This window comes from Lepus europaeus, chromosome 20 (genome assembly GCF_033115175.1).
Source record: "Lepus europaeus isolate LE1 chromosome 20, mLepTim1.pri, whole genome shotgun sequence".
NCBI lineage: Eukaryota > Metazoa > Chordata > Mammalia > Lagomorpha > Leporidae > Lepus > Lepus europaeus.
Window position 1 is genome coordinate 3,715,110 of NC_084846.1, and position 25,307 is coordinate 3,740,416.

Consider the following 25,307-nt stretch of genomic DNA (forward strand, 5'->3'; position numbering starts at 1 on the left):
CCACTCAACATGGATTAAAGACTTAAATCTACGACCTGAAACCATCAAATTACTAGAGAGCATTGGAGAAACCCTGCAAGATATAGGCACAGGCAAAGACTTCTTGGAAAATACTCCAGCAGCACAGGTAGTCAAAACCAAAATTAACATTTGGGATTGCATCAAATTGAGAAGTTTCTGTACTCCAAAAGAAACAGTCAGGAAAGTGAAGAGGCAACCAACAGAATGGGGAAAAAATATTTGCAAACTATACTACAGATAAGGTTGATAACCAGAATCTACAAAGAAATCAAGAAAATCCACAACAACAAAACAAACAACCCACTTAAGAGATGGGCCAAGGACCTCAATAGACATTTTTCGAAAGAGGAAATCCAAATGGCCAACAGACACATGAAAAAATGTTCAAGATCACTAGCAATCAGTGAAATGCAAATCAAAACCGCAATGAGGTTCAATCTCACCCCGGTGAGAATGGCTCACATTCAGAAATCTACTAACAGCAGATGCTGTAGAGGATGTGGGGAGAAAGGGACACTAACCCACTATTGGTGGGAATGCAAACTGGTGAAGCCACTATGGAAGTCAGTCTGGAGATTCCTCAGAAACCTCAACATAACCCTACCATCCAACCCTGCCATCCCACTCCTTGGAATTTACCCAAAGGAAATTAATTTGGCAAATAAAAATTCCATCTGCATATTAATGTTTATTGCAGCTCAATTCACAATAGCTAAGACCTGGAAGCAACCCAAATGCCCATCAACAGTAGACTGCATAAAGAAATTATGGGACATGTACTCCATAGAATACTATACAGCAGTAAGAAACAACAAAACCCGGTCATTTGCAACAAGATGGAGGAATCTGGAAAACATCATGCTGAGTGAATTAAGCCAGTCCCAAAGAGACAAATATATTTGTTTTCCCTGATCGATGACAACTGAGCACCAAAGGGGAAACCTGTTGAAGTGAAATGGACGCTATAAGAAACAATGACATGATCAGCTGTTGTCCTGACTCTAGATGTACAATGTAATACTTTATCCTTTTCAGTATTTGTTGTTGTTGTTGTTCTAGTACTAGTGGTTGAACTCTGTAATTAACACACAATACTTCTTAGGTGTTTAAATTTTAACTGAAAAGTGATGCCTGTTAAATTTAAGAGTGGAAAAAGAGAGGGAGGAGATGTACAATTTGGGATATGCTCAATCAGACTTGCCCAAAATGGTGGAGTTAGAAATGTGCTAGGGGATTCCAATACAATCCCATCAAGGTGACATGTACCAATGCCATCTCACTAATCCAAGTGATCAATTTCAGCTCACAATTGATGGCTCTGATAGGTCTAAGAGTCAAAGGGATCACACAAACAAGACAAGTGTCTGCTAATACTAACTGATAGAATAAAAAAGGGAGAGAAAGATCCAGTATGGGAAGTCTGATACACAGCAGACTCATAGAATGGCAGACGTCCTAAACAACACTCAGGCCTCAGAATCAGCCCTTAAGGCATTCGGATCTGGCTGAAGAGCCCATGAGAGTATTGTAGGCATGGAAAGCCAAGATACCATGGAAAAAAAAGATCTAAATGAAAGATCTCTGTGAGTGAGATCCCAGTGGAAAGAACGGGGCCATCAAAGATTGAGGGTCCATTCTCTGAAGGGAGGAGAGAACTTCCACTTTGACTATGACCCTAGTGGAATAAGATCAAAGTCAGCGAACTCTAAAGGCTTCCATAGCCCTGACAACTCATGACTAGAGCCTAGGGAGATTACTGACGCCATGAACAGGAGTGTCAAATTGTTAAGTCAGCAACAGAAGTCAATGTGTACTTACATCCCATGTGGGATCTGTCCTTAATGTGTTGTCTAATGTGCAGTGATGCTATAACTAGTACTGAAACAGTATTTTTATACTTTGTGTTTCTGTGTAGGGACAAACTGATGAGATCTTTACTAATTATATACTGAATTGATCTTCTGTATATAAAGATAATTGAAAATGAAAAAAACAACCTGGTGTTAAATTGGAAATGGCATAGAAAATTAATTATTTTTAAAAAAATATTATGTAGGATCTCTGTCTTTAATATGTTGTACACTGTTATTTAATGCTATAACTTGTACTCCAATGGTAGTTTTTTCACTTTGTGTTGCTATATGGGGCAAACTGTTGAAATCTTTACCTAATATATACTAAACTGATCTTCTGTATATAAAGAGAATTGAAAATGAATCTTGATGTGAATGGAAGGGAAGAGGGAGCAAGAAAGGGGAGGGTTGTGGGTGGGAGGGAAGTTATGGGAGGGGGGAAGCCATTGTAACCCATAAGCTATACTTTGGAAATTTATATTCATTAAATAAAAGTTTAATATATGAAAAAAAAGAAAGAATGAATACTTAAGATTTAAAACTGTAGATCATTACAGTAAATTATATAAGCCAGACCTAAAAAATATCAGTTTTTGTCTTATTTATGCTAGTTAATATATAGAATATAAAATTCTGTGGATGTCTGATAATTGGCTATATAACATTAATATTGCTTCACTGTATCATATCCTGTTAATGACAATATGCTCCTCTTCCACATGTTAAACAAATTGAGTTCGGGCTACTGAGCTCCTTTGGGATACTAGTAATGCTATGTGCTGAATTTGCGTGTTGATTATGAGTGTGATGCAAGAACAAAAACTAATTTATGTGTAGACTTTTGTGCATTTCTTAGCATATATACTGTTTTTAAATATTTTCAGCATGTTCCATAGCAGAAAATGTTTTTTAAAATGTTCAAGAGGAGATAACAAATACTCCATACACAGATAACTCTTACAGATGTATCCAAGCACAGTGAGGTATGAAAGAATCCACTCTCCATCATACCTTATCATGCCAGTCTCAACATGAAAACATGGTAATGTTGACCTGCAATAAAAATACCTGAGGATGCCAACAGGTGTTCAGTGCATGTCCTGTTCTGGGAGATGTTTACCTGCCATGGAAGAATCCTAGGTTGAGCTGCATCACCTGGAGGTCCCTTTTCTATTTGCTCTGAAAGCATCTTATGGAGGGCATGGGCCACTGCATACACAGCATTGTAGATGAAATAGCTGGAGTCAGATATGGTCAGCATGTCAATGTGTCCTGGGAAAAACTCAAAGGAAGCATTTGGGGGGCAGACTCCAACTGTTCCACAGTGTGAGCCCCGAGGTAAGCAGTGAAGAGCATGAAGCCATAGTTGACTGAGGAAGAAATCTTCTGGGTAGTGGGAAGGGTCCACTGTCTTGACAAAATGCTTGAGGCCAGGGATTTCCCCCTTGTGGTGTGAAAATGAGAAGCCTCCATGGAAAGAGTGCAGCATGTGGTCTGTCTCATGCACAACAATCTCCCACTTGGCAGCCATGATCCACACCTTCCCCAGGGTTAAAAAGTATTTGCTTAGAAATTCCATGGTATAGAGACTCCTCACATCACCATATAGAATATGCACATTTGCTGATGAAATTTGGATCCCCTCTAGGAAAGAGATTTCAATTTTTTCATACATTTTCTTAGTGTCAGGGAGCTTTGTTGCGTAGGCCAAGCAGACACCTTTCTTTACCATCTTGGCTAAAATATCCTGAAGGAACTGCTCTCCTTTCAGATCACTAGATACAAAGATCGCCACCCAAGTCCAGCCAAAATGTAGCAGCAATGAGAGCATTCCGCAGGCCAGAGAGCTGTCACTGGTGGCCATCTGATAGAGCGATGGAAACTTGGCTCTCTCACTTAGCATGGGATCAAAGGGACCATATGTGATCTGAATGAAAAGAAAACCATCACAATCTGACTCTTTTGGGTAGAGAAGGCCAATTTCTATCATCTGGGCTTAGAGAAATCCATGCTTCAATGCCTATTGCTTTCAGGAGGAGAAATACGTATCCTCATTCATAGCATGAAAGAAAATGTGTAAGATACCCATGTACGTTCATATTCACCCGAAGGAAGAAGAGTGCATGGATTTTGGACCAGGACATTAGTTTTTCCCACTTCTCACCACATGTCACATGTGGAGAACAGCCCACATTGTAACTGGTGTTAAATGTTACCTCCGAGACAAACAACCCTTTACTCTCTTGATCACTTCATAGTTTGAATTTCATTTGTTTGCACAGCATAACCTAAATTGCCTTGAATAATTCATTCAACTACCATCTCTGAGTTTTGGTAAAGATGCTTCTCAGACCAGAATCTCCTAAGCTATTCCAGTCTAGCTTGAAGTTATTTTGTGCAGATTGCTACCTCTTTGAAGTTGGTGTCCTTTAAGAATGCTGGAAATGAGCAGACTCATAGAATGTCAAATGCCCAAAACAGCACTCCTGCCTCAGAATCAACCCTTGGGACATTCGGATCTGGCTAAAAGGTCCATGAGAGTCTCACAGGCATGGAAAGCCATGACACGGTGGCAAAAAACAATCTAAATGAAAGATCCTGGTGAACAAGACCCCAGCAGAAGGAACAGGCCATCAAGGAGAGAGGCACCTTTCTCTGAAGGGAGTAAGGAACCTCCACTGTGACACGGCCTTGACTAAACAAGTTCAGAGTCGGTGAACTCAAGGGACTTCCATAGCCTAGACAGCTCATAGCAAGAGTCTCGGGTGATTGCTGACGTCATAAATAAGAGTGCCAATTGTTAAATCAACAACGGGAGTCACTGGGTACATGCTCCCCATGTAGGATCTCTGTCCTTAATGTGTTTTACTATGAAACTTAAAAACACTACTAGTCGAACAATACCCTATACCTTGTGCGGTTGTGTGAATGCAGCCTGTTGAAATCCTTGCTTAGTATATACTAAGTTGATCTTCAGTATATGAATGTAATTGAAAATGAAACTTGATAAAGGACGGGATGGGAGAGGGAGAGCGGAGAGCCACAGGAGGGAGGGAGCTTGGGGGGGGGGAAGCCACAACAATACAAAAGTTGCACTTTGCAAATTCACATTTATGAAATAAAAAATAAAAAAATTAAAAAAAGAATGCTTGAAATGTGCATGCAGACCCATGAAGGCAGTTGATTGAATTATGTACTTGGTTCCTGAAACCTTTTTGACATTTTAATTGAGTGCTAGTCCCTCAGTTCCACAACAGAGCATCAGCACCAGTACCATAGTGGGTATTTGGTGACTAAACCAGTGAATGTGTGTACACTGTCTGCCTCTCTTTGTTTCTCAGTCTATCAAACACACTCCAAGATTAAATCACTGTGTTGACATGGAAAGTGATCTGGGAACCCTGTGAAAGAATCTGCTGAATGTGATGAAGTCAGGATTGGGAGAGGGAGAGGGTGAGGTCTTATGTAACTGCCACTCAGCACCACTCTTTGATGATGTTTGGGGCTGTCATGGTCCCCAGTGTGTTCCAAATGAAAGTACAGGCTGATGATTTATATACCCATGTCTAACATGGAGTCATCTAGGATATGTCTGTGCTGTGGGTATTTCCTGTGAATAGTCAACAATCAGCATTGCCAGCAGGTGGGGATGGATACATTGGCCCAAGATGGATCAGGGTGGAAGCTCTCAGCTTCCACTGCTCCTTCCCTTTCTCACAGCCAAATGAGATCTCCAGAATCTCTTTCACCTCACAGTGGTATATGTCACTTGGCTTCCAATGACCCTTGCTTCAGATGTGGCAGATCTGGTGGGAGATGGAAACATTTCTCTCCAGAATTCACAACCCATTTACCTGAGGGGTTTTGTACAGCTCCAACATCGTTCCAATTTCAGCCGAAAATGCTGACATCGTTCCAGCAATGATGGCAACTGTCTTGCCTTGTGTCTGGCAGGTGTAGTTAGGGATGAGATGATGCTTTCCTGTCAGCCAGTGCAGAGTGCTCCTCAGGGTGAAGTGGTCACTGGTAACAGAATTGTAGAGTTGGAAACCCAGGGTCAGGTTGGGGAGGAGCTGGGGGTCCTTATTGATCTCCTGGATGGCAAAGCGGAAGGCCAGCACATATTGGTAGTTCTTCCACAGTTGCCTAAAGAGAGGGGTAGCATCAGGGAGAAGGGAGACACCATGGAATTCAGAGCAACAACACAGCCATGCCCTGAGGCAGCAATGGTCAGCCTCAGGCTGCCACTCAGTGGTGCCTCAGCTCTGACACATGGAAGAGGTCTGAGTGAGGTTTCTAGGGCTCTAGAAGATCATGGAATGGTCATTGGACTCCTCTGAATCAGATTGTGTCCATGATCACACTCACCTTCTTGAGCCCTTCAGGAAAGCCTTGATGTGCCCTAACATGGGATTATTCTTCTAATTAGGGATAGAAAGCAAGAGACAAGCATCTCTCTTTTCAGTAAGTTCTAAAATCGTTGAACATCATCTGGCTTGTCAGTTACCCAAGTGTTTTTTAACATCTCTATTGACCAAAGCCACTTTTGTGAGCCTTTTCTGTAAGTTTCCACTTAATATACCAACACTCACAGAAGCATTTTCATTCAAATATATTTTCCTTGAAAATGAGCATTTTATTCAGAAGGTCAAATTGTTAGAATATTTACAAGGTTCACTTTGTTTTTATTCACTGTTTTTCTCATTCACTGAAATCTCTTTTAACATTTCACCTTTTACTCTTTAACATTTTCTGCATGTTTCTATATAGCTTAAGCAAAATTATGAGTTCTTGGGATTTAGTAGTGGCTCCCAAATATTAGCTGTCCAACAGTGTTATGGATGTTTTATTTTCACACAATGGATACCTTTGCTCTTCTTCTTGGAAATTTTTTTCCTTATTTTTACAATTCATCCATAATTTGAATGTCAAGAAATACATACTTGTCAACAGATTATGTAGAATTTAATAATTGATGCAATCATCTGTGGTGTAGGTGCATTGATTCATGTGTTTGAATGTTGAGCTTTATAGATTGCCATTTCAATATGTTAAATTCATGAAATATGTTTATGCATTTTCTAAAATGCAGTCTTTGATTCAAGGTTAATACATTTATTCTCAAGGTTCATACAATTTTGTATTATTATTACATACAGAATTTGAAACTTTTTTTTTACCTAAAAATAGTCAAATTTTGTTCTATTCAATGAATGGTTGATTCCAAAAGATTTTTATTTCAGAAACAGAGCTTACTTGTTATACACTAAGTAGACCCATCAAAAAATATGCCACTGAAGATGGTTCCATACTTACTTTTACTTATTTTAATGGAAATTAGGAGCATTAAATTGAAATGTTTCTTGCTGAAATCAATAGAGTGAATATAAAATGTCCATTTCTTACTCTCTGCAGTAGTGGAGATCAAGCAGAAAATGGAAAGGGAGGTTGTGAAAGGCAAAAGAACAGAAGGAACTCCAGCCCTCTCTTATCTGCATTCCTGCAACTTCTGTATATTTACTTTTTAGAATTCTCAAGTGCAATTAAACACTCACAGATAAAGCACAAGCACAATCTGATAGTCCGAAGCACAGTTGACACATAACTCAATGTTGGACTTACCAATTAACTGCCATCTTATCCATTGGCCTGGATAAAAAAGAAAACCGGATCATGTCTGATTCTGGTTCCATAAAGTAAAGGGGGAAAAACCCACCCAGTACCAGGTCTCCACCTCTGTAGACACTTGGTCTCATGGAATTATAACAGTTCCTGGGAGGTATGTCCTGTGAACTGCATGAAAAATTCAGGAGTAGGTTGAGAAGCATCATAGAAAACCACATCTCAAGTCAACCAACCATAAAGTTAAAGGCCCAAATCTCTGTTGATATTAGGAGAAAATGGTCTGGATTATTTCTTCTCTCTCAGCTCCCTGCAGGGAGAATAGAGCTCTGTGTAGGGCACAGCTGATTCCAGTATAGCTATATGCACTAAACCTGTAGACAGTGTGTGCTAGTCTATTGAGTCACACAGGGACCCAACTGAAATCACAAGGAAGACATTTCAAAGGGAGTCACAGGGCTGAGGCCTTGACTTAATGTCCCTGTGATCAGATCAGCTCTGGTTTCTATATATTTCCATTGCTTAATTTCTGTCCCAATCAGGAACTCATAGCATCACCCCACCCTGAGGCTATGCACCTGCTACTCTCCAGTAAGGGGAAAAACTGCTTTGGAAAAACATGCTTTGGACTCTCATTCCTCCCTAGGGCATTGCTGGGACAGAGCTCTGTAAACCTTCATGCACATGGGCCAAGAGTTGTGAGGTCAGTCTAGCATTTTTATGGATTTTGCAATTGTAGAAACAATTAGTGTTGGAATTAAAAAAATACTCAGTTTCATCATGTCAAATAATTCTTTATCAAGAAGGTGAAAGGTCACATTCACCACTTATGACCCTTTATGTACCCAAGGAAATCTCTTCATAGCTGTGCCTAATATCTCTCTCAGGCCTGTAGTACTTTAATGGAAAAAAAGTCTTCATGAATTGCAAATAACTATATCCAGAGAAGGGCAGTAGTTCATTCCTACACTTATACATAATCTTATGTAATCTAATTGTGTTCATTATGCTTCAAAATACAGTAAAGTTTTGCACCATATATAATTAAGCCATTAAGAATTATTCGTATATATATATATGAATATATATATAGCAGCTGTGTTGTGTGTGGTTGTGCATGCTTCTTTTATCTTAAATTGCTTCTAACCCATGTATTAGCTTTGTTCCTAATTTTTTCTCAGCTGCTGATAGAAAGCTGCACAATTGAAAGACATTTGCTGATGACATGTGTAAGGAACATAATATTTTATGTGTACATGTGAAATAAGAATTGAATGCATATTTAAAATTTAGCATGTCATCTCCTCTCACCTCCCTCTGTTTAGAATTATTCTCATGGAACGACACCTCCTTGAATGCAGAAGGCCTTTCTATCTGTCTGCATGGATGACCAACCCTTGGTCATGTGCACTCTTGGCAGGGAAACTCCCTGATTTTAACCAACAACCAAAGACCTAGAGGAAAATCCACACACTATGGATATCATGGTGTGCCATACGGTGCTGTGATCATAGGAGGATTCGTCATCCCCAGCACTGTTTGTAAGTGGGCTTTTTCTTGGAAGTTGCTGAAGCTATAGGACAGGCATAATTGGAAAGAGAGAGAGCCATCAAAGAAGTGGGAGGTGGATATGTACTCAGCAGTCCTCATTTTTCCTCAACCTCCCTATCCTCAATGTTTCTTTTTGGTAGAAATTAGTTTTTTGTTTTTTGATTTTTGTGGCCACCATGTCATAGGTTCAAATGATGGGAAATTTTTTTCCATGAACCCTTCCAACAAAATGGGAATTTTCTTAACACAATCAAGATAGGTGTATGATGTATTTCAAGGTAGGCTAGGGTATAGACTCTTTGCAACACATCCCAAAGATTTGGTTATATTTTTATGGAAGCTAAGCCTAGTTCTTCAATAACATATGCAAAACATGGGTTTACAGGTCCCTATGATTTTTGTGTAGGTCACACATATAGTTGTAGATTTTTTTTACAATTCTATGTAAGTACAATAAATAAAATTCAAGCTCAATTTTGGTTCAACAAATACAAGTCTATCCATAGACTTTTCAGAAGTAAAAAAAAGATGTTAGATGGTGTAATAAGCTCTGAGATTTTTTACATATGCATATTTGCCTCTTTCCTGGACTTTAATCTCTTCAACTAATTTAATCTGTATGTCCCATGAGTTACTAAATCTATTCTACATGTAAGTGATGGATTCAGATAATGTAAAATAATATCCAGACAAATCTGTGTTGCTGTGGATTCATTCTGAGAGGAGTGCTGTGGGGGCAAGAGGGGCAGAGTCACCACACAGACACCAGGAGTTGGGTGAAAGCAGGCCAGAGGTGAGCAGCCTGCAGACTCATTTATTTCAGTTGGCACAGCAGCTTATATAGCCAAGGCAGCCAATCCGGTCAAGGGGTGGTTTATGCCCTAGCCAATCACAGCCTGTTGCCAGAGAGGCTCCATTGCCAGGTGGGTTCTGAAGCCATTCCTGAGTAACTGACACTGACTTGCCAGTGGCCATCTTGGCATGGCCTTCTTATTCCACATTTCCCCCTTTTTGTTTATTTTTGAGCAATGAGAGACATGATCCTTGGCCATACCATTGATGACCCTTTCCATGTGGTCTCCCTAGGTGGCTGTGCCTCTCTTAGGTTGTCCCCAGGGGATCTTACCCATCATTGACTAACCAGCCCTCAAAATGGAGACCACAGGAGTGCGTGCTCAGATGGGGGTAGGAATAAGGAACAATGGTAATCAGGAATGGCATGACTGCACACAGGCTGTGGGCTGTTTGAGTGGCTGATCTGAGCTAAGTGGGGTATAAAGCAGTAGCAGATGTGGCTGTGGGCAGTTTCTCAGGGTAGGATGATAGGGCAGCAGCTTTACAATCAGTACCAGGTGCATCTGCTAACAAGGCAGATTCTCAATTGCTCAGCTGGTTCTGGTTGACTATCAGTTGCAGGCTTGATGTTTCTGCTGGTACCCAAAAGGGCTGTCCCTCATTCTCTGGAAAGACACAAGCATATCCTCGGCCCTTTGTTGGCAGAGGGTGTGGTCCCTTCCATTCTCCAGTCAGTGAGTATTTCCACCTAACCATAGGGTCTGGGGTGTGGGATGGAGAGGATCCCCAGTGTTTATAAGCTGGGATGACCTCTTGGGAATCAAAGTAATAAAAGTAAGAAAATTAGGCATGTTGTGAGGGCTAGTAGAGGGCTCTATGTGTCCCTTTTCCAATTGTTCCTGTACCAATTTCTTTTTTTTACATCTTTTTTTAAATATTATTTAATGAATATAACATTCCAGTGTACAGCTTATAGATTACAATGGCTTCCCTCTCCCATAACTTCCCTCCCACCCACAACCCTCCCCTCTCCCGCTCCCTCTTTCCTTCCATTTGCATCAAGATTCATTTTCAATTCTCTTTATATACAGAAGATCAATTTAGTATAAAGATTTCAACAGTTTGCACCCACATAGAAACACAAAGTGAAACATACTGTTTGAGTACTAGTTATAGCATTAAATCACAATGTACAGCACATTAAGGACAGAGATCCCACATGAGGAGCAAGTGCACAGTGGCTGCTGTTGTTGACCCAACAAATTGACACTCTAGTTTATGGTGCCAGTAACCACCCTAGGCTGTCGTCATGAGTTGCCAAGGCTATGGAAGCCTTCCAAGTTTGCCGACTCTGATCATATTTAGACAAGGTCATAAAAGACAGAGTGAGGATAGTAACCAATGATCCTAAGAGTGGCATTTACCAGGTTTGAACAATTATACAGCATTAAGTGGGGAAGAGGAACATCAGTACACACAGGTTGGGAGTAGAGCCATTGGTGGTAGAGTAGAGGTTATGATTACACAGGAATGAGGCCCAAGTACGTTAGACAGGGTCTAGAACAAAGGACAGAGTCATTATTAGAGGAGCTAAGAAAGGTGCTGTCTAAGCTACAATTAAGTTTTCTGATTTAGAGGCAAATAGAACTTGATAGAAGGGGCTTGATAATAATCTGGTGGGCTTTTGGCCTTGTAAGTTAAGAGGCCCAGACCTACCTATCTTTTCACATGGGGTATATCCTAAGGGAGGTGTGAACCTCCTAGGGGAAGGCACTCTGTTGACTTTCATTACTTGGCTGGCCTGGGAGGAGAGCTGGCCAGGTAAAGGCAGGGGGCATCTCTAACAAGCAATTTACAGTTCTGCCTGCAATGTTGCTGACCCTACTTGACCATCCCCTCAGCTGCAGTGGTCACTTTGGAAGTTGGGCTGAGTGAAGGGCTTTTCAGCTTAGAGCCAATAAGATCTGTGGCTCTGACCTGGGCATCCTTCGACTCCAGGGCAGGTCCATTTCCAGTGATCCAACTCTTGGCAGAGCTGCCAGGGCTCTTCACTAGCTGACTTCTGCTGAAGCCCAGGCTTACCACATTGAAAGCCACAGCAGTGGACTGGCCTGTTGGGTCTCCTTGAGGGCAGATCACTGTACAGATCAGCCATTAATAGGCCTGCCACCCATTGCTTCTGATGCCGAGCTTTCTTTTCCTCCTGGTTTGTGTTAAAGCAGACCAGAGGATGCAAGTCAAGGGAGTGCTCAAGTCCCATCTCTAATCTTCGGTGGCCTGAACTACAAGTCTATAGTCACAGGCATGTTCTGTAGTAGTTTTTCTAAGGTAGACAATGCCCATGAGGAAAATTATATTCTCGCTTAAAAACTTTCTTTCCCTTTTGTCTGAAAGGGAGGTTTTTTCTGCTTACTGTATACTTTGCTGATGGCGAAGTGAATCTAGCTATGAGATTATTATTTAAGTTCTTATTTTGGCTCTGCTATTACAGAAAAATGTTAGCCATTTCTTTTATACGGTCTAAAGATTAAATTGTGTGGCCTACAGATTCCTTCATAATAGAATTAGTTTCCTACCTTGAAGAGAATAGAGAAATGAAAGAACAAGTTGGGCTTAGAATAAATGAGGGAGCAAGTCCTAGATCGCTTGCTGACAATAGCAATATCACATGAATACTTAGCAAACAGTTTCAACCACTAGATAACAACTTAAGAAAACATTTACAAGAAGGTCCAATGCCTTCTATAAATTTTAAGAATCATGTATTTGAAAACACCTCTTAAATATCTAACATGGTGTAGTTTGTTTAACCAGTAAACTTAAGCACAACCATCTAAAATGTTTTTAGTTTCTTTCTACCAACACGTTTAAAACATATGATACACAGATTCAGGTCACTCAAATTAAAATGTATCTTTGATTGATTTTAGCAGCTTAAATTTATGGACAATCTTATCTATAAGCCATTTAAAATAAAACTCTTAATAAAATTTCCCCATGTGGACATACAATATGTACACACATATAATATAGCATAGTAGACCAATATAGCAATTTTAATAATAGCTATTAAAATCTTTAGCTCTTTTTGTAGATTTCCAATTGATTTGAATTGCTTTTTGTTTTTAGTAACATCAGTTAACCATACTTTCTCTCAGTTGGTACTGTTAATACATTATTGGCTTCATCTGTTTACAGAGCCATCCCAAAGTACTGACTACAATAGAAGTGGCTGGAAAAAGTCCATAGGAACCTATAGGAGGACAGCTAAACACAGAACCAACAACGCTTTAGTTTTATGAACACACATCATATGTAACTGTGGATGACAAAAGACTTTAAGTCGCCATGTTTAAAATTATAAACTTATCAACCAACGAGAGGCACTTGCTTACTTCACAGTATTTTTGAAAGCACCTGTAGGATTTTACAAGTATTTAACCCTTTAGGCCTCTGGGGCTTTCTCATTAAGATAACTATCATGTCTAGTAATACAAGATCATTAGACTTTTTAATTCTCAAACATTTGTATTCATAGCATTTTCCATTATAGAAACTTAAAGTCTGGTACCACATCACATCTTGACAGTCCTTCTAATATCATCCAAATAGCCTGATTAGTTGGTGTCTCTATAAGATGAGAGACATAGGTCCTTCAATTTTTTCAGTTGGGCCCAAACTGGAAAAACCAAAGTCCAGGATTTACTGAAATTTGAGAGACCAGATTGTTTGAAACTTTGATTTTTTGAATGCCTGTCAAGAATGCCAAGAAGGCTCAAAATCCAAAATATCTGGTTGAAATGATTCCTTAAAATCATGACATAACATAGACCAAATTTGATCATTGTTACAAGGTGATTATTCAAATTTTTGAAAATAAGCACATATTTAAATAACCCATAGCTCTTAATAAAAATTCAGCTGTTTTTGAACAATTAGAATTTAACAGACATCAAGAGAACATAATAGATTACTTTCACACATTGCTTTAACAGAGCATCAGGGTTTAATTGTATGTCAAAGAGAAATTGAGCTTCCTGTGATCTTCTGCTGTGAGGTTTCCTTCCTTTACCTTCTTTCATATTGGTGACCATGTTTCTGTGTTTCTCTGTGTAACACATCTTTAAGCATCTTTTGCAGGGCAGGACGAGTGGCAACAAACTCTTTCAGTTTCTGTTTGCTATGAAAAGTCTTAATTTCACCTTCATTCACAAATGAGAGCTTTGCAGGATATAGTATTCTGGGCTGGCAGTTTTTCTCTCTTAGTACCTGGGCTATGTCTCGCCATTCCCTTCTAGCTTGTAGGGTTTCTGATGAGAAGTCTGCTGTGAGTCTAATTGGAGATCCTCTAAGAGTAATCTGACGTTTCTCTCTTGCACATTTTAGGATCTTTTCTTTATGTTTCACTGTGGTGAGTTTGATTACAACATGTCGTGGTGAGGATCTCTTTTGGTCATGTTTATTAGGGGTTCTATAAGCTTCCTGTACTAAGATGCCTCTGTCCTTCTCCAAACCTGGGAAATTTTCTGCTAGTATCTCACTGAAAATGCCTTCTAATCCATTCTCCCTCTCCATGCCTTCAGGAACTCCTAGAACCCGAATGTTGGGTTTTTTAATAGTATCCTGTAGATTCCCGACAATATTTTTTAGATTTCTAATTTCTTCTTCTTTTCTTTGGTTTGCCTGTTTCCTTTCCTGTTCTCTGTCTTCTAAGTCTGATATTCTCTCTTCTGCTTCGTCCATCCTGTTTTTAAGGCTTTCTAATGTGTTTGTCATTTGTTCTATTGAATTCTTCATTTAATTATGGTTTCTTGTCACTATCAGTGTTTCATGTTCTACTAGTTGTTTCATTTCATTTTGATTCCTCCTTAATATTTCACTTTCACGAGAGAGATTTTCTATCTTGTCCATTAAGGATTTCTGTAGTTCAAGAATTTGTTTTTGAGAAGTTCTTAATGTTCTTATCAATTTTTTGAGATCTGCTTCTTGCATTTCTTCTGTCTCATCATCTTCATAATCTTGAATTGGGGTGTCTTTTTCATTTGGGGGCGTCATAGTGTCTTCCTTATTCTTGTTACCTCGGTTTTTGCGTTTGTTGTTTGGCATGTTGGAGATATTTGGTTTCTTCACTGTGGTGTTTTTTCTTGTTACACTATGGCTCTATATTAAGTGGACTGTCTGCTTTCAGTGGATGCTTAGAGGCTTGAGATGAGTGTGGACTGAGAGCTGTGTTTGGTTCCTCAGGGTTGAGGGTGTGTCAAAGATGACACTCCCAGGTTAGGTGTGGTAAATCTCTCTTTCTTTTTTTGATTTAAAAGGGAAGTAATTCCGCACAGCTGAACGTAATTGGAGGTAGTTAGCAGGCAAATGATATACCCACAGGAGCCAGAGATCAGAAGCTCTTTCCCAAGGACCACACAGGGAATCTCTGCTGCCCTCAGTGTGGGCTCCAATTCTCCTGCAATCTCCCACTGGGTTGCCAAGTTAGATGCTAATCTCCTGTTATTTCACCCCTCCTCCCAGAGTCAGGTTTTTCTGCTAGGCTCAGGGCTGGTGCAGACCTGAGGTCGCCCTGCTTATGACGTATGTCCAAAATGGCGCCCACTCTGCCTTGCTCGCCTTTGAGAGGTGAGCGGAGAGAGAGAAACTTGTGTCTGTATCGGTCACTTTTTTAATTTTTTTCTATCTCTCTTCTAGTTAGTCTGGTGAACTTTTCCCCATGGAGTTTCAAGCCTCGTTCCCTCTAGCCTCCTCTTTCCGCTTGCCCGCTGGTATCTCGGGCTATTGAGGTTCGGCTCACCTCGCGTTCCAGCGCTGGTGTGTTGAGTCTGCCACTGGTGTCCCGAACTTGGGCTCCCACACTCTCCACGCAGGTCCACTGTGAATCACTAGTTCCGGAAGAGTTTCCTCTGCTGTTTCATCCCCTACTCTTCCTTGACCCTGCAGTATCTCCACTTATATTAAACTTTCTCTCCCCCCGGACTAATAGTGTGCTCCCTGCCTATTCCGCCATCTTGCTGCTCTCCAATTAAATTAGTTTTTTAATAAAAAAAGAAAATGTTACATGGAGCTAAACTCACTCCCTAGAGAAAGGACAGTCTCCTCAACAAATGCAGACATTTGGATTTTCACATTCAGAGAGTTGATCAGACTGCAACCTGAGATCATATACAAATGTCAACTCATCATTTATCAAGGATCTAAGCCTAAAACCTGAAACCATCAAATTATAAGAAGCAAATGCTGGGTAAACACTGCAGACTTGTGCCCAATCAATGATCTCCTGGCTAAGACCCCAAAAGTACAGGCAATAAAGGTGACAATAGACACATGGGATTCCATAGAGCTAAGTAACTTCTGCTCAGCAAAAGACATTCATCAAAGTAAAGATACAACTCTGAGAATAGGAGAAATATTAGTAAAATATCCATCCAATAAAGTACTAATCTCCAGATTGTATAAGGAGTTCAAGAAACTTAACAACCACATTATCAGCATGCAAATTAAGAAATGAACTGTGGCTGGTGCTGTGGTGTAGCAGGTTAATGCCCTGGCCTTAGGGGAAGTGCCGGCATCCCATATGGGCACTGGTTTGAGACCCAGCTGCTCCACTTCGGACCCAGCTATCTGTTGAAGTCTGAGAAAGCAGTAGAAGATGGCCCAAGTCCTTGTGCCCCTGCACCCATGTGGAAAACCCAGAAGAATTTCCTAGTTCCTTTTTTGTATCAAGCTCCGGCCACGCACCCAACTGGTAATAAACCATAGGATGGAAGACCTCTCTCTTTCTTTTTTTTAAAATTAACTTTTATTTAATGAATATAAATTTCCAAAGTACAGCTTATGGGTTACAATGGCTTCCCCCTCCCAAAACTTCCCTCCCACCCACAACCCTCCCCTTTCCTGCTCCCTCTCCCCTTCCAATCACATCATGATTCATTTTCAATTCTCTTTATATACAAAAGATCAGTTTAGTATATATTAGGTAACGATTTCAACAGTTTGCCCCCATATAGCAACACAAAGTGAAAAAAAATACTGTTGGAGTACTAGTTATAGCATTAAATAAGAGTGTACAGCACATTAAAGACAGAGATCCTACATAATATTTTTTTAAAAAAATTAATTAATTTTCTATGCCATTTCCAATTTAACACCAGGTTTTTTTTTTCATTTCCAATTCTCTTTATATACAGAAGATCGATTCAGTATATAATTAGTAAAGATCTCATCAGTTTGTACTTTTTCTCTATCTCTAACTCTCTCGCACTCTCTCTCTCCCTCTCCTCTCTCTGATTACCTCTGACTTTCAGATAAATAAATAAACTTTTTTAAAAAAAGAAATGAACTAAGGATATGAGCAGGCATTTTGCAAAGGATGAAATACAAAAGGCCAAGAGAAACATGAAAAGTTGTCAGGATCACTAACCATCAGGAAAGTGCTAATAAAAAAACTACAGTGAGATTTCACTCCACGCCACATAGCATGAGCATTATCCAAAATGTGAAAAATAACAAAGTCTGGTGAGGATCTGGAAAAGAAGTACCCCAATACATTGTTGATAGGAAAGATTGTACGCTGGTACAACCATAATGGAATTTAGTAGAGTGAAACCTCAGAAAACCAATACTAGTGGTAACTTATGGTCCAGCTGTTCACACATGGAAATGTATTCAAAGGAATTATTCATGTGCTTGTAATGAGCAGTATTAAGATATTTGACAGCTCCCTGGTTTATATTAACACAGCTCATTACAAGGACTAGCTTGTATTCATGTGAAATTAGCACATGAAGGAATTACCTATACTCCCATGTTTATAGCAGCTCAATACACATTAGCCTAGATGTGGAATTATCTAGATGTCCATCAACTGATGACTGGATGAATGAAATGTGACATACATACATATATATATATATATATATATATACATACCTAAAAATATATATGTACATCTATATATATATACAGACACATATATGCACACACATATAAAGTGGAATGCTACTCATCCATGAGAAAGAATGAATATTTGACATTTAAAACTGAAGAATATTGCACTATATTACAAAAGTCAGGCATAAAAAATATTAAGTTTTCTCTTATTTGTGCTAATTTATTTATAGAGTATAAAATTGTCTGGATGACAAATCATTGGCTCTCTGTATACTTACGTGCATTTCTTAGTGTGTATACTGTTTTTAAATATTTTCAACATGTCCCATAGCAGAAAAAGTATTCTAAACTGTTCAATAGCAGATATAAATCCTCCACACACAGATAACTATTACAGATGTATCTATGCCCAGTGAGATGTGAAAGAGCCCACTTTGCAACATGCCTGATCATGCTAGATTTTCTACATGAAAACCTGGTCATGTGGAACTACACTAAATACCTGAGGATGCCAACAGGTGTTCAGTGCATGTCCTGTTCTGGGAGATGTTTACCTGCCATGGAAGAATCCTAGGTTGAGCTGCATCACCTGGAGGTCCCTTTTCTATTTGCTCTGAAAGCATCTTATGGAGGGCATGGGCCACTGCATACACAGCATTGTAGATGAAATAGCTGGAGTCAGATATGGTCAGCATGTCAATGTGTCCTGGGAAAAACTCAAAGGAAGCATTTGGGGGGCAGACTCCAATTGTTCCACAGTGTGAGCCCCAAGGTAAGCAGTGAAGAGCATGAAGCCATAGTTGACTGAGGAAGAAATCTTCTGGGTAGTGGGAAGGGTCCACTGTCTTGACAAAATGCTTGAGGCCAGGGATTTCCCCCTTGTGGTGTGAAAATGAGAAGCCTCCATGGAAAGAGTGCAGCATATGTTGTGTCTCATGCACAACAATCTCCCATTTTGCAGCCATGATCCACACCTTCCCCAGGGTTAAATAGTATTTGCTTAGAAATTCCATGGTATGCAGACTCCTCACATCACCATATAGAATATGCACATTTGCTGATAAAATGCAAAGATCAGCTAAGAAATATATATCAGTTTTTTCATAACTTTTCTTAGACTTAGGAAGCTTTAATGCATAGGCCAAGCAGACACCTTTCTTTACCATCTTTTTTTTTTTTTTTTTTTTTTTTTTTTTTTTTTTTTTTTACTTTTTGACAGGCAGAGTGGACAGTGAGAGAGAGAGACAGAGAGAAAGGTCTTCCTTTGCCGTTGGTTCACCCTCCAATGGCCGCCACGGTAGGCGCGCTGCGGCCGGCGCACCGCGCTGATCCGATGGCAGGAGCCAGGTGCTTCTCCTGGTCTCCCATGGGGTGCAGGGCCCAAGGACTTGGGCCATCCTCCACTGCACTCCCTGGCCACAGCAGAGAGCTGGCCTGGAAGAGGGGCAACCGGGACAGAATCCGGTGCCCCGACCGGGACTAGAACCCAGTGTGCCGGCGCCGCAAGGCGGAGGATTAGCCTAGTGAGCCGCGGCGCCGGCCTTTCTTTACCATCTTGGCTGAAATATCCTGAAGGAACTGCTCTCCTTTCAGATCATTAGATACAAAGATCGCCACCCAAATCCAGCCAAAATGGAGCAGCAATGAGAGCATTCCGCAGGCCAGAGAGCTGTCACTGGTGGCCATCTGATAGAGCGATGGAAACTTGGCTGTCTCACTTAGCATGGGATCAAAGGGACCATATGTGATCTGAATGGAAAGAAAACCATCACAATCTGATTTTGTGGGTAAAGAAGACCAATTTCTAACAACTGGGCTCAAAGAAATCCATGCTGCAATGCCTATTGCTTCAGCTGGAGGAAAACACATCCTCATTCATTGCATAAAAGGCAATTTGTAAGACACCTACATATCTTCATATTCATCCGAGGGAAGAAGAAGACATGGATTTTGGACCAGGACAATGATCCTTCCCACTTATCACCCCATGTCACATATGGAGAACAGTTTCACTGCAACTGATGCTAAATGTTACCTCCAAGACAAATAACCCTTTACTCTCTTGATCACTTCATAGTTTGAATTTCATTTGTTTTCACAGCATAACCTAAATTGCCTTGAATAATTCATTCACCTACCATCTCTGAGTTTTGGTAAAGTTGCTTTTCAGACCACAATCTTCCTAAGCTATTCCAATCTAGCTTGATGTTAATTAGTGCAGATTTCAACCTGTTTGAGTGGGGCTTTTTAAGAATCCTGAAATTGTAATTTCAGAGCACAGGAGGAAGCTTGACTGAATTATTTAATTGGTACCTTACACCTTCTTATGAGATTTCAATTCAGTGCTAGTCCCTCAGTTTCACAACTGACAGTCAGCACCAACACAATAAGGGGTATTTGGTGACTAAAACAGTGAATGTGTCTGCACTGTCTGCCTCTCTTTGTTCTCAGTCTATCAAACACACTCCAAGAGTAAATCACTGTGTTGACATGGAAAGTGATCTGGGAGCCCTGTGAAAGAATCTGCTGAATGTGATGAAGTCTGGATTGGGATAGGGAGAGGGTGAGATCTCATGTAACTGCAACTCAGCACCAAACACTCTTTGATGATCTTTGGGACAGTCATGGTCCTCAGTGTGTTCCAAATGAAAAGTATAGGATTATGATTTATATACCCATGTCTAACATGGAGTCATCTAGGATTTGTCTGTGATGTGGGTATTTCCTGTGAATAGTCAACAATCAGCATTGCCAGCAGGTGGGGATGGATACATTGGCCCAAGATGGATCTGGGTGGAAGCTCTCAGCTTCCACTGCTCCTTCCCTTTCTCACAGCCAAATGAGATCTCCAGAATCTCTTTCACCTCACAGTGGTATATGTCACTTGGCTTCCAATGACCCTTGCTTCAGATGTGGCAGATCTGCTGGGAGATGGAAACATTTCTCTCCAGAATTCACAACCCATTTACCTGAGGGGTTTTGTACAGCTCCAACATCGTTCCAATTTCAGCCGAAAATGCTGACATCGTTCCAGCAATGATGGCAACTGTCTTGCCTTGTGTCTGGCAGGTGTAGTTAGGGATGAGATGATGCTTTCCTGTCAGCCAGTGCAGAGTGCTCCTCAGGGTGAAGTGGTCACTGGTAACAGAATTGTAGAGTTGGAAACCCAGGGTCAGGTTGGGGAGGAGCTGGGGGTCCTTATTGATCTCCTGGATGGCAAAGCGGAAGGCCAGCACATATTGGTAGTTCTTCCACAGTTGCCTAAAGAGAGGGGTAGCATCAGGGAGAAGGGAGACACCATGGAATTCAGAGCAACAACACAGCCATGCCCTGAGGCAGCAATGGTCAGCCTCAGGCTGCCACTCAGTGGTGCCTCAGCTCTGACACATGGAAGAGGTCTGAGTGAGGTTTCTAGGGCTCTAGAAGATCATGGAATGGTCATTGGACTCCTCTGAATCAGATTGTGTCCATGATCACACTCACCTTCTCGAGCCCTTCAGGAAAGCCTTGATGTGCCCCAACATGGGATTTCACTTCTACTTAGGGATGGAACCCAAGTGGCAAACATCTCTGTTTTCAGTAACTTCTAAAATAGTTGAACATCATCTGACTTGTCGGGTATGTTAGCATTTGGGAGCATCTCTAATCTATTCACCAAAGCCATTTTCACGAGCCCTTTCTGTAATTTTCCACTTACTGTACCAACACTAACAGAAGCAATTTTTTTCAAATATATTTGCCTTGAAAATGAGCATTTTATTCAGAAGGTCAAATTGTCAGAGGATTTACAAGGTTCACTTTATTTTTATTCACTGTTTTCCTCATGCACTGAAATCTCTTTCAACATTTCACTTTTTGTTCTTTAACATTCTCGGCATGTTTCTACATAGCTTAAGCAAAATTATGAGTTCTTGGGATTTAGTAATGGCTCTCAAATGTTACCTGTCCAAGAATGTGGATGTTTCGTTTTCATACAATGGATGTCTTTGCTCCTCTTCTTGGAACTTTTTTTCTTATTTTTACAAATCATCCATAATTTGAATGTCAAGCAAATACATACTTTTCATTAGATTATGTGATATTTGATAATGTTATGCAATCAGGGGGCAAGATGGCGGAATAGGAAGGGAGCACATTGATAGTTCAGCAAGACACACAGGTTAATAAAAGTGGAGATACTTCAGGGTCAAGGAAGAGTAGGGGAAGAAACAGCAGCGGAAACTCTTCCAGAACTAGTGATTCACAGTGGACCTGTGTGGAGAGCGTGGGAGCCCAAGTTCGGGACACCAGTGGCAGACTCAACACACCAGTGCTGGAACTCGAGGTGAGCCGAACCTCAATAGCCCGAGACACCAGCGGGCAAGCGGAAAGAGGAGACTAGAGGGAACGAGGCTTGAAACTCCATGGAGAAAAGTTCACCAGGCTAACTAGAAGAGAGAGAGGAAAAAAAAAGTGACCTATACGGACACGAGTTTCTCTCTCTCTGCTCACCCCTCAAAGGCGAGCAAGACAAAGAGCAGGCGCCATTTTGGACATACGTCATAAGCAGGGCGACCTCAGGTCTGCACCGGCCCTGAGCCTAGCAGAAAAACCTGACTCTGGGGGGAGGGGTGAAATAACAGGAGATTAGCATCTAACTTGGCAACCCAGTGGGAGACTGCAGGAGAATTGGAGCCCACACCGAGGGCAGCAGAGATTCCCTGTGTGGTCCTTGGGAAAGAGCTTCCAATCTCTGGCTCTTGTGGGTATATCATTTGCCTGCTAACTACCTCCAATTACGTTCAGCTGTGCGGAATAACTTTCCTTTTGAATCAAAAAAAAAAAAAGAGAGAGATTTACCACGCCTAACCTGGGAGTGTCATCTTTGACACACCCTCAACCCTGAGGAGCCAAACACAGCTCTCACTCCACACTTATCTCAAGCCTCTAAGGCTCCACCGAAAGTAGACAGTCCACTAATATAGAGCCATAGTGTAACAAGAAAAAACACCACAGTGAAGAAACCAAATATCTCCAACATGCCAAACAACAAACGCAAAGACCGAGGTAACAAGAACAAGGAAGACACTATGACGCCCCCAAATGAAAAAGACACCCCAATTCAAGATTATGAAGATGATGAGATAGAAGAAATGCAAGAAGCAGATCTCAAGAAATTGATAAGAACATTAAGAAGTTCTCAAAAACAAATTCTTGAACTACAGAAATCCTTAATGGACAAGATAGAAAATCTCTCTCGTGAGAGATTTTGGACCAGGACAATGATCCTTCCCACTTATCACCCCATGTCACATATGGAGAACAGTTTCACTGCAACTGATGCTAAATGTTACCTCCGAGACAAATAACCCTTTACTCTCTTGATCACTTCATAGTTTGAATTTCATTTGTTTTCACAGCATAACCTAAATTGCCTTGAATAATTCATTCACCTACCATCTCTGAGTTTTGGAAAGTTGCTTCTCAGGCCACAATCTTCCTAAGCTATTCCAGTCTAGCTTAATGTTAATTAGTGCAGATTGCTACCCATTTGAAGTGGGGCTCTTTAAGAATCCTGAAACCATGAATTCAGAGCCCTGGAGGAAGCTTGATTGAATTAGTTAATTGGTTCCTGACCCTTATTATGAGATTTCAACTGAGTGCTAGTCCCTCAGTTTCAACACAGCGCGTCAGCGCCAGCACCATAGTGGGTAATGTGTGACCAAACCTGTGAATGTGTGTGCACTGCCTGCATCTCTTTGTTTCTCAGTCTATCCAACACACTCCAAGAGTAAATCACTGTGTTGACATGGAAAGTGAGCTGGGAGCCCTGTGAAAGAATCTGCTGAATGTGATGAAGTCAGGATTGGGATAGGGAGAGGGTGAAATCTCATGTAACTACAACTCAGCACCAAACACTCTTTGTGATCACTGGGACTGTCATGGTCCTCAGTGTGTTCCAAATGAAAAGTACGTGCCGATGATTTATATACCCATGTCTAACATGGAGTCATCCTAGGATTTGTCTGTGATGTGGGTATTTCCTGTGAATAGTCAACAATCAGCATTGCCAGCAGGTGGGGATGGACACCTTGGTCCAAAATGGATCTGGGTGGAGGCTCTCAGCTTCCACTGCTCCTTCCCTTTCTCACAGCCAAATGAGATCTCCAGAATCTCTTTCACCTCACAGTGGTATATGTCACTTGGCTTCCAATGACCCTTGCTTCAGATGTGGCAGATCTGCTGGGAGATGGAAACATTTCTCTCCAGAATTCACAACCCATTTACCTGTGGGGTCTTGTATAGCTCCAACATCGTTCCAATTTCAGCCGAAAATGCTGACATTGTTCCAGCAATGATGGCAACTGTCTTGCCTTGTGTCTGGCAGCTGTAGTTAGGGATGAGATGATGCTTTCCCGTCAGCCAGTGCAGAGTGTTCCTCAGGGTGAACTGACCACTGGTAATGGAATTGTAGAGTTGGAAACCTAGGGTCATGTTGGGGAGGAGCTGAGGGTCCTTATTGATCTCCTTGATGGCAAAACGGAAGGCCAGCACATATTGGTAGTTCTTCCACAGCTGCCTAAAGAGAGGGGCAGCATCAGGGAGCAGGGAGACACCATGGAAATCAGAGCAACAATACAGCCATGTCCTGAGGCAGCAATGTTCAGACTCGGGCTGCCACTCAGAGGTGCCTCAGCTCTGACACATGCAGGAGGAGTAAGTGAGGTTCCAAGGGCCCTAGAAGATCGTGGTATGACCCTCAGACTCTTCTGAAGCAAACTGTGTCCATGATCACACTCATCTTCCCAAGCCCTTCAGGAAAGCCTTGATGTGCCCCAACATGGGATTTCACTTCTACTTAGGGATGAACCCAAGTGGCAAACATCTCTGTTTTCAGTAACTTCTAAAATAGTTGAATACCATCTGACTTGTCGGGTATGTTAGCATTTGGGAGCATCTCTAATCTATTCACCAAAGCCATTTTCACGAGCCCTTTCTGTAATTTTTCCACTTACTGTACCAACACTCACAGAAGCAATTTTTTTCAAATATATTTTCCTTGAAAATGAGCATTTTATTGAGAACGTCTAATTCTCAGAAGATTTACAATGTTCATTTTATTTTTTTTGATTTTTTCCTCATGCACTGAAATCTCTTTCAACATTTCACATTTTATTCTTTAACATTCTCGGCATGTTTCTACATAGCTTAAGCAAAATTATGAGTTCTTGGGATTTAGTAATGGCTCTGAAATGTAACTGGTCTGAGAGTGTGGATGTTTTCTTTTCACACAATGGATATCTTTGCTCCTCTTCTTGGAATTTTTTCTTATTTTTACAATTCATCCATCATTTGAATGTCAAGCAAATACATACTTGTCAATACATTATGTGGGATTTAAGAAATGTATGCAATCACCTGTTGTATAGGTGCATTGATTCAAGTGTTTGAATGCTGAGCTTAATAGATTGTCATTTCAATATGTATTACATTCATGAAATATGTTTATGCATTTTTGAAGTGCAGTGTTTGATTCTAGGTTAGTACATTTTTTCTCAAATTTCACACAATTTTGTATTATTCTTACAC

The 25,307-nt window shown here is 40.8% G+C and overlaps 1 protein-coding gene across 1 annotated transcript in view; it reads right to left on the bottom strand.

Annotated features, from left to right (window-relative positions):
• Window positions 1–25,307, bottom strand: part of LOC133750019 (vomeronasal type-2 receptor 116-like) — a 39,254-nt gene that overhangs the window by 13,288 nt on the left and 659 nt on the right. The window contains exons 2-8 of the mRNA XM_062179406.1: window positions 24,006–24,297; window positions 20,708–20,947; window positions 19,290–19,487; window positions 18,293–18,712; window positions 6,243–6,295; window positions 5,729–6,020; window positions 2,995–3,801 (exon numbers count right to left, since the gene is read on the bottom strand). Of these exons, the coding sequence (XP_062035390.1) occupies window positions 2,995–3,801; window positions 5,729–6,020; window positions 6,243–6,295; window positions 18,293–18,712; window positions 19,290–19,487; window positions 20,708–20,947; window positions 24,006–24,297 (2,302 nt within the window). The remainder of the gene's footprint in view (window positions 1–2,994; window positions 3,802–5,728; window positions 6,021–6,242; window positions 6,296–18,292; window positions 18,713–19,289; window positions 19,488–20,707; window positions 20,948–24,005; window positions 24,298–25,307) is intronic.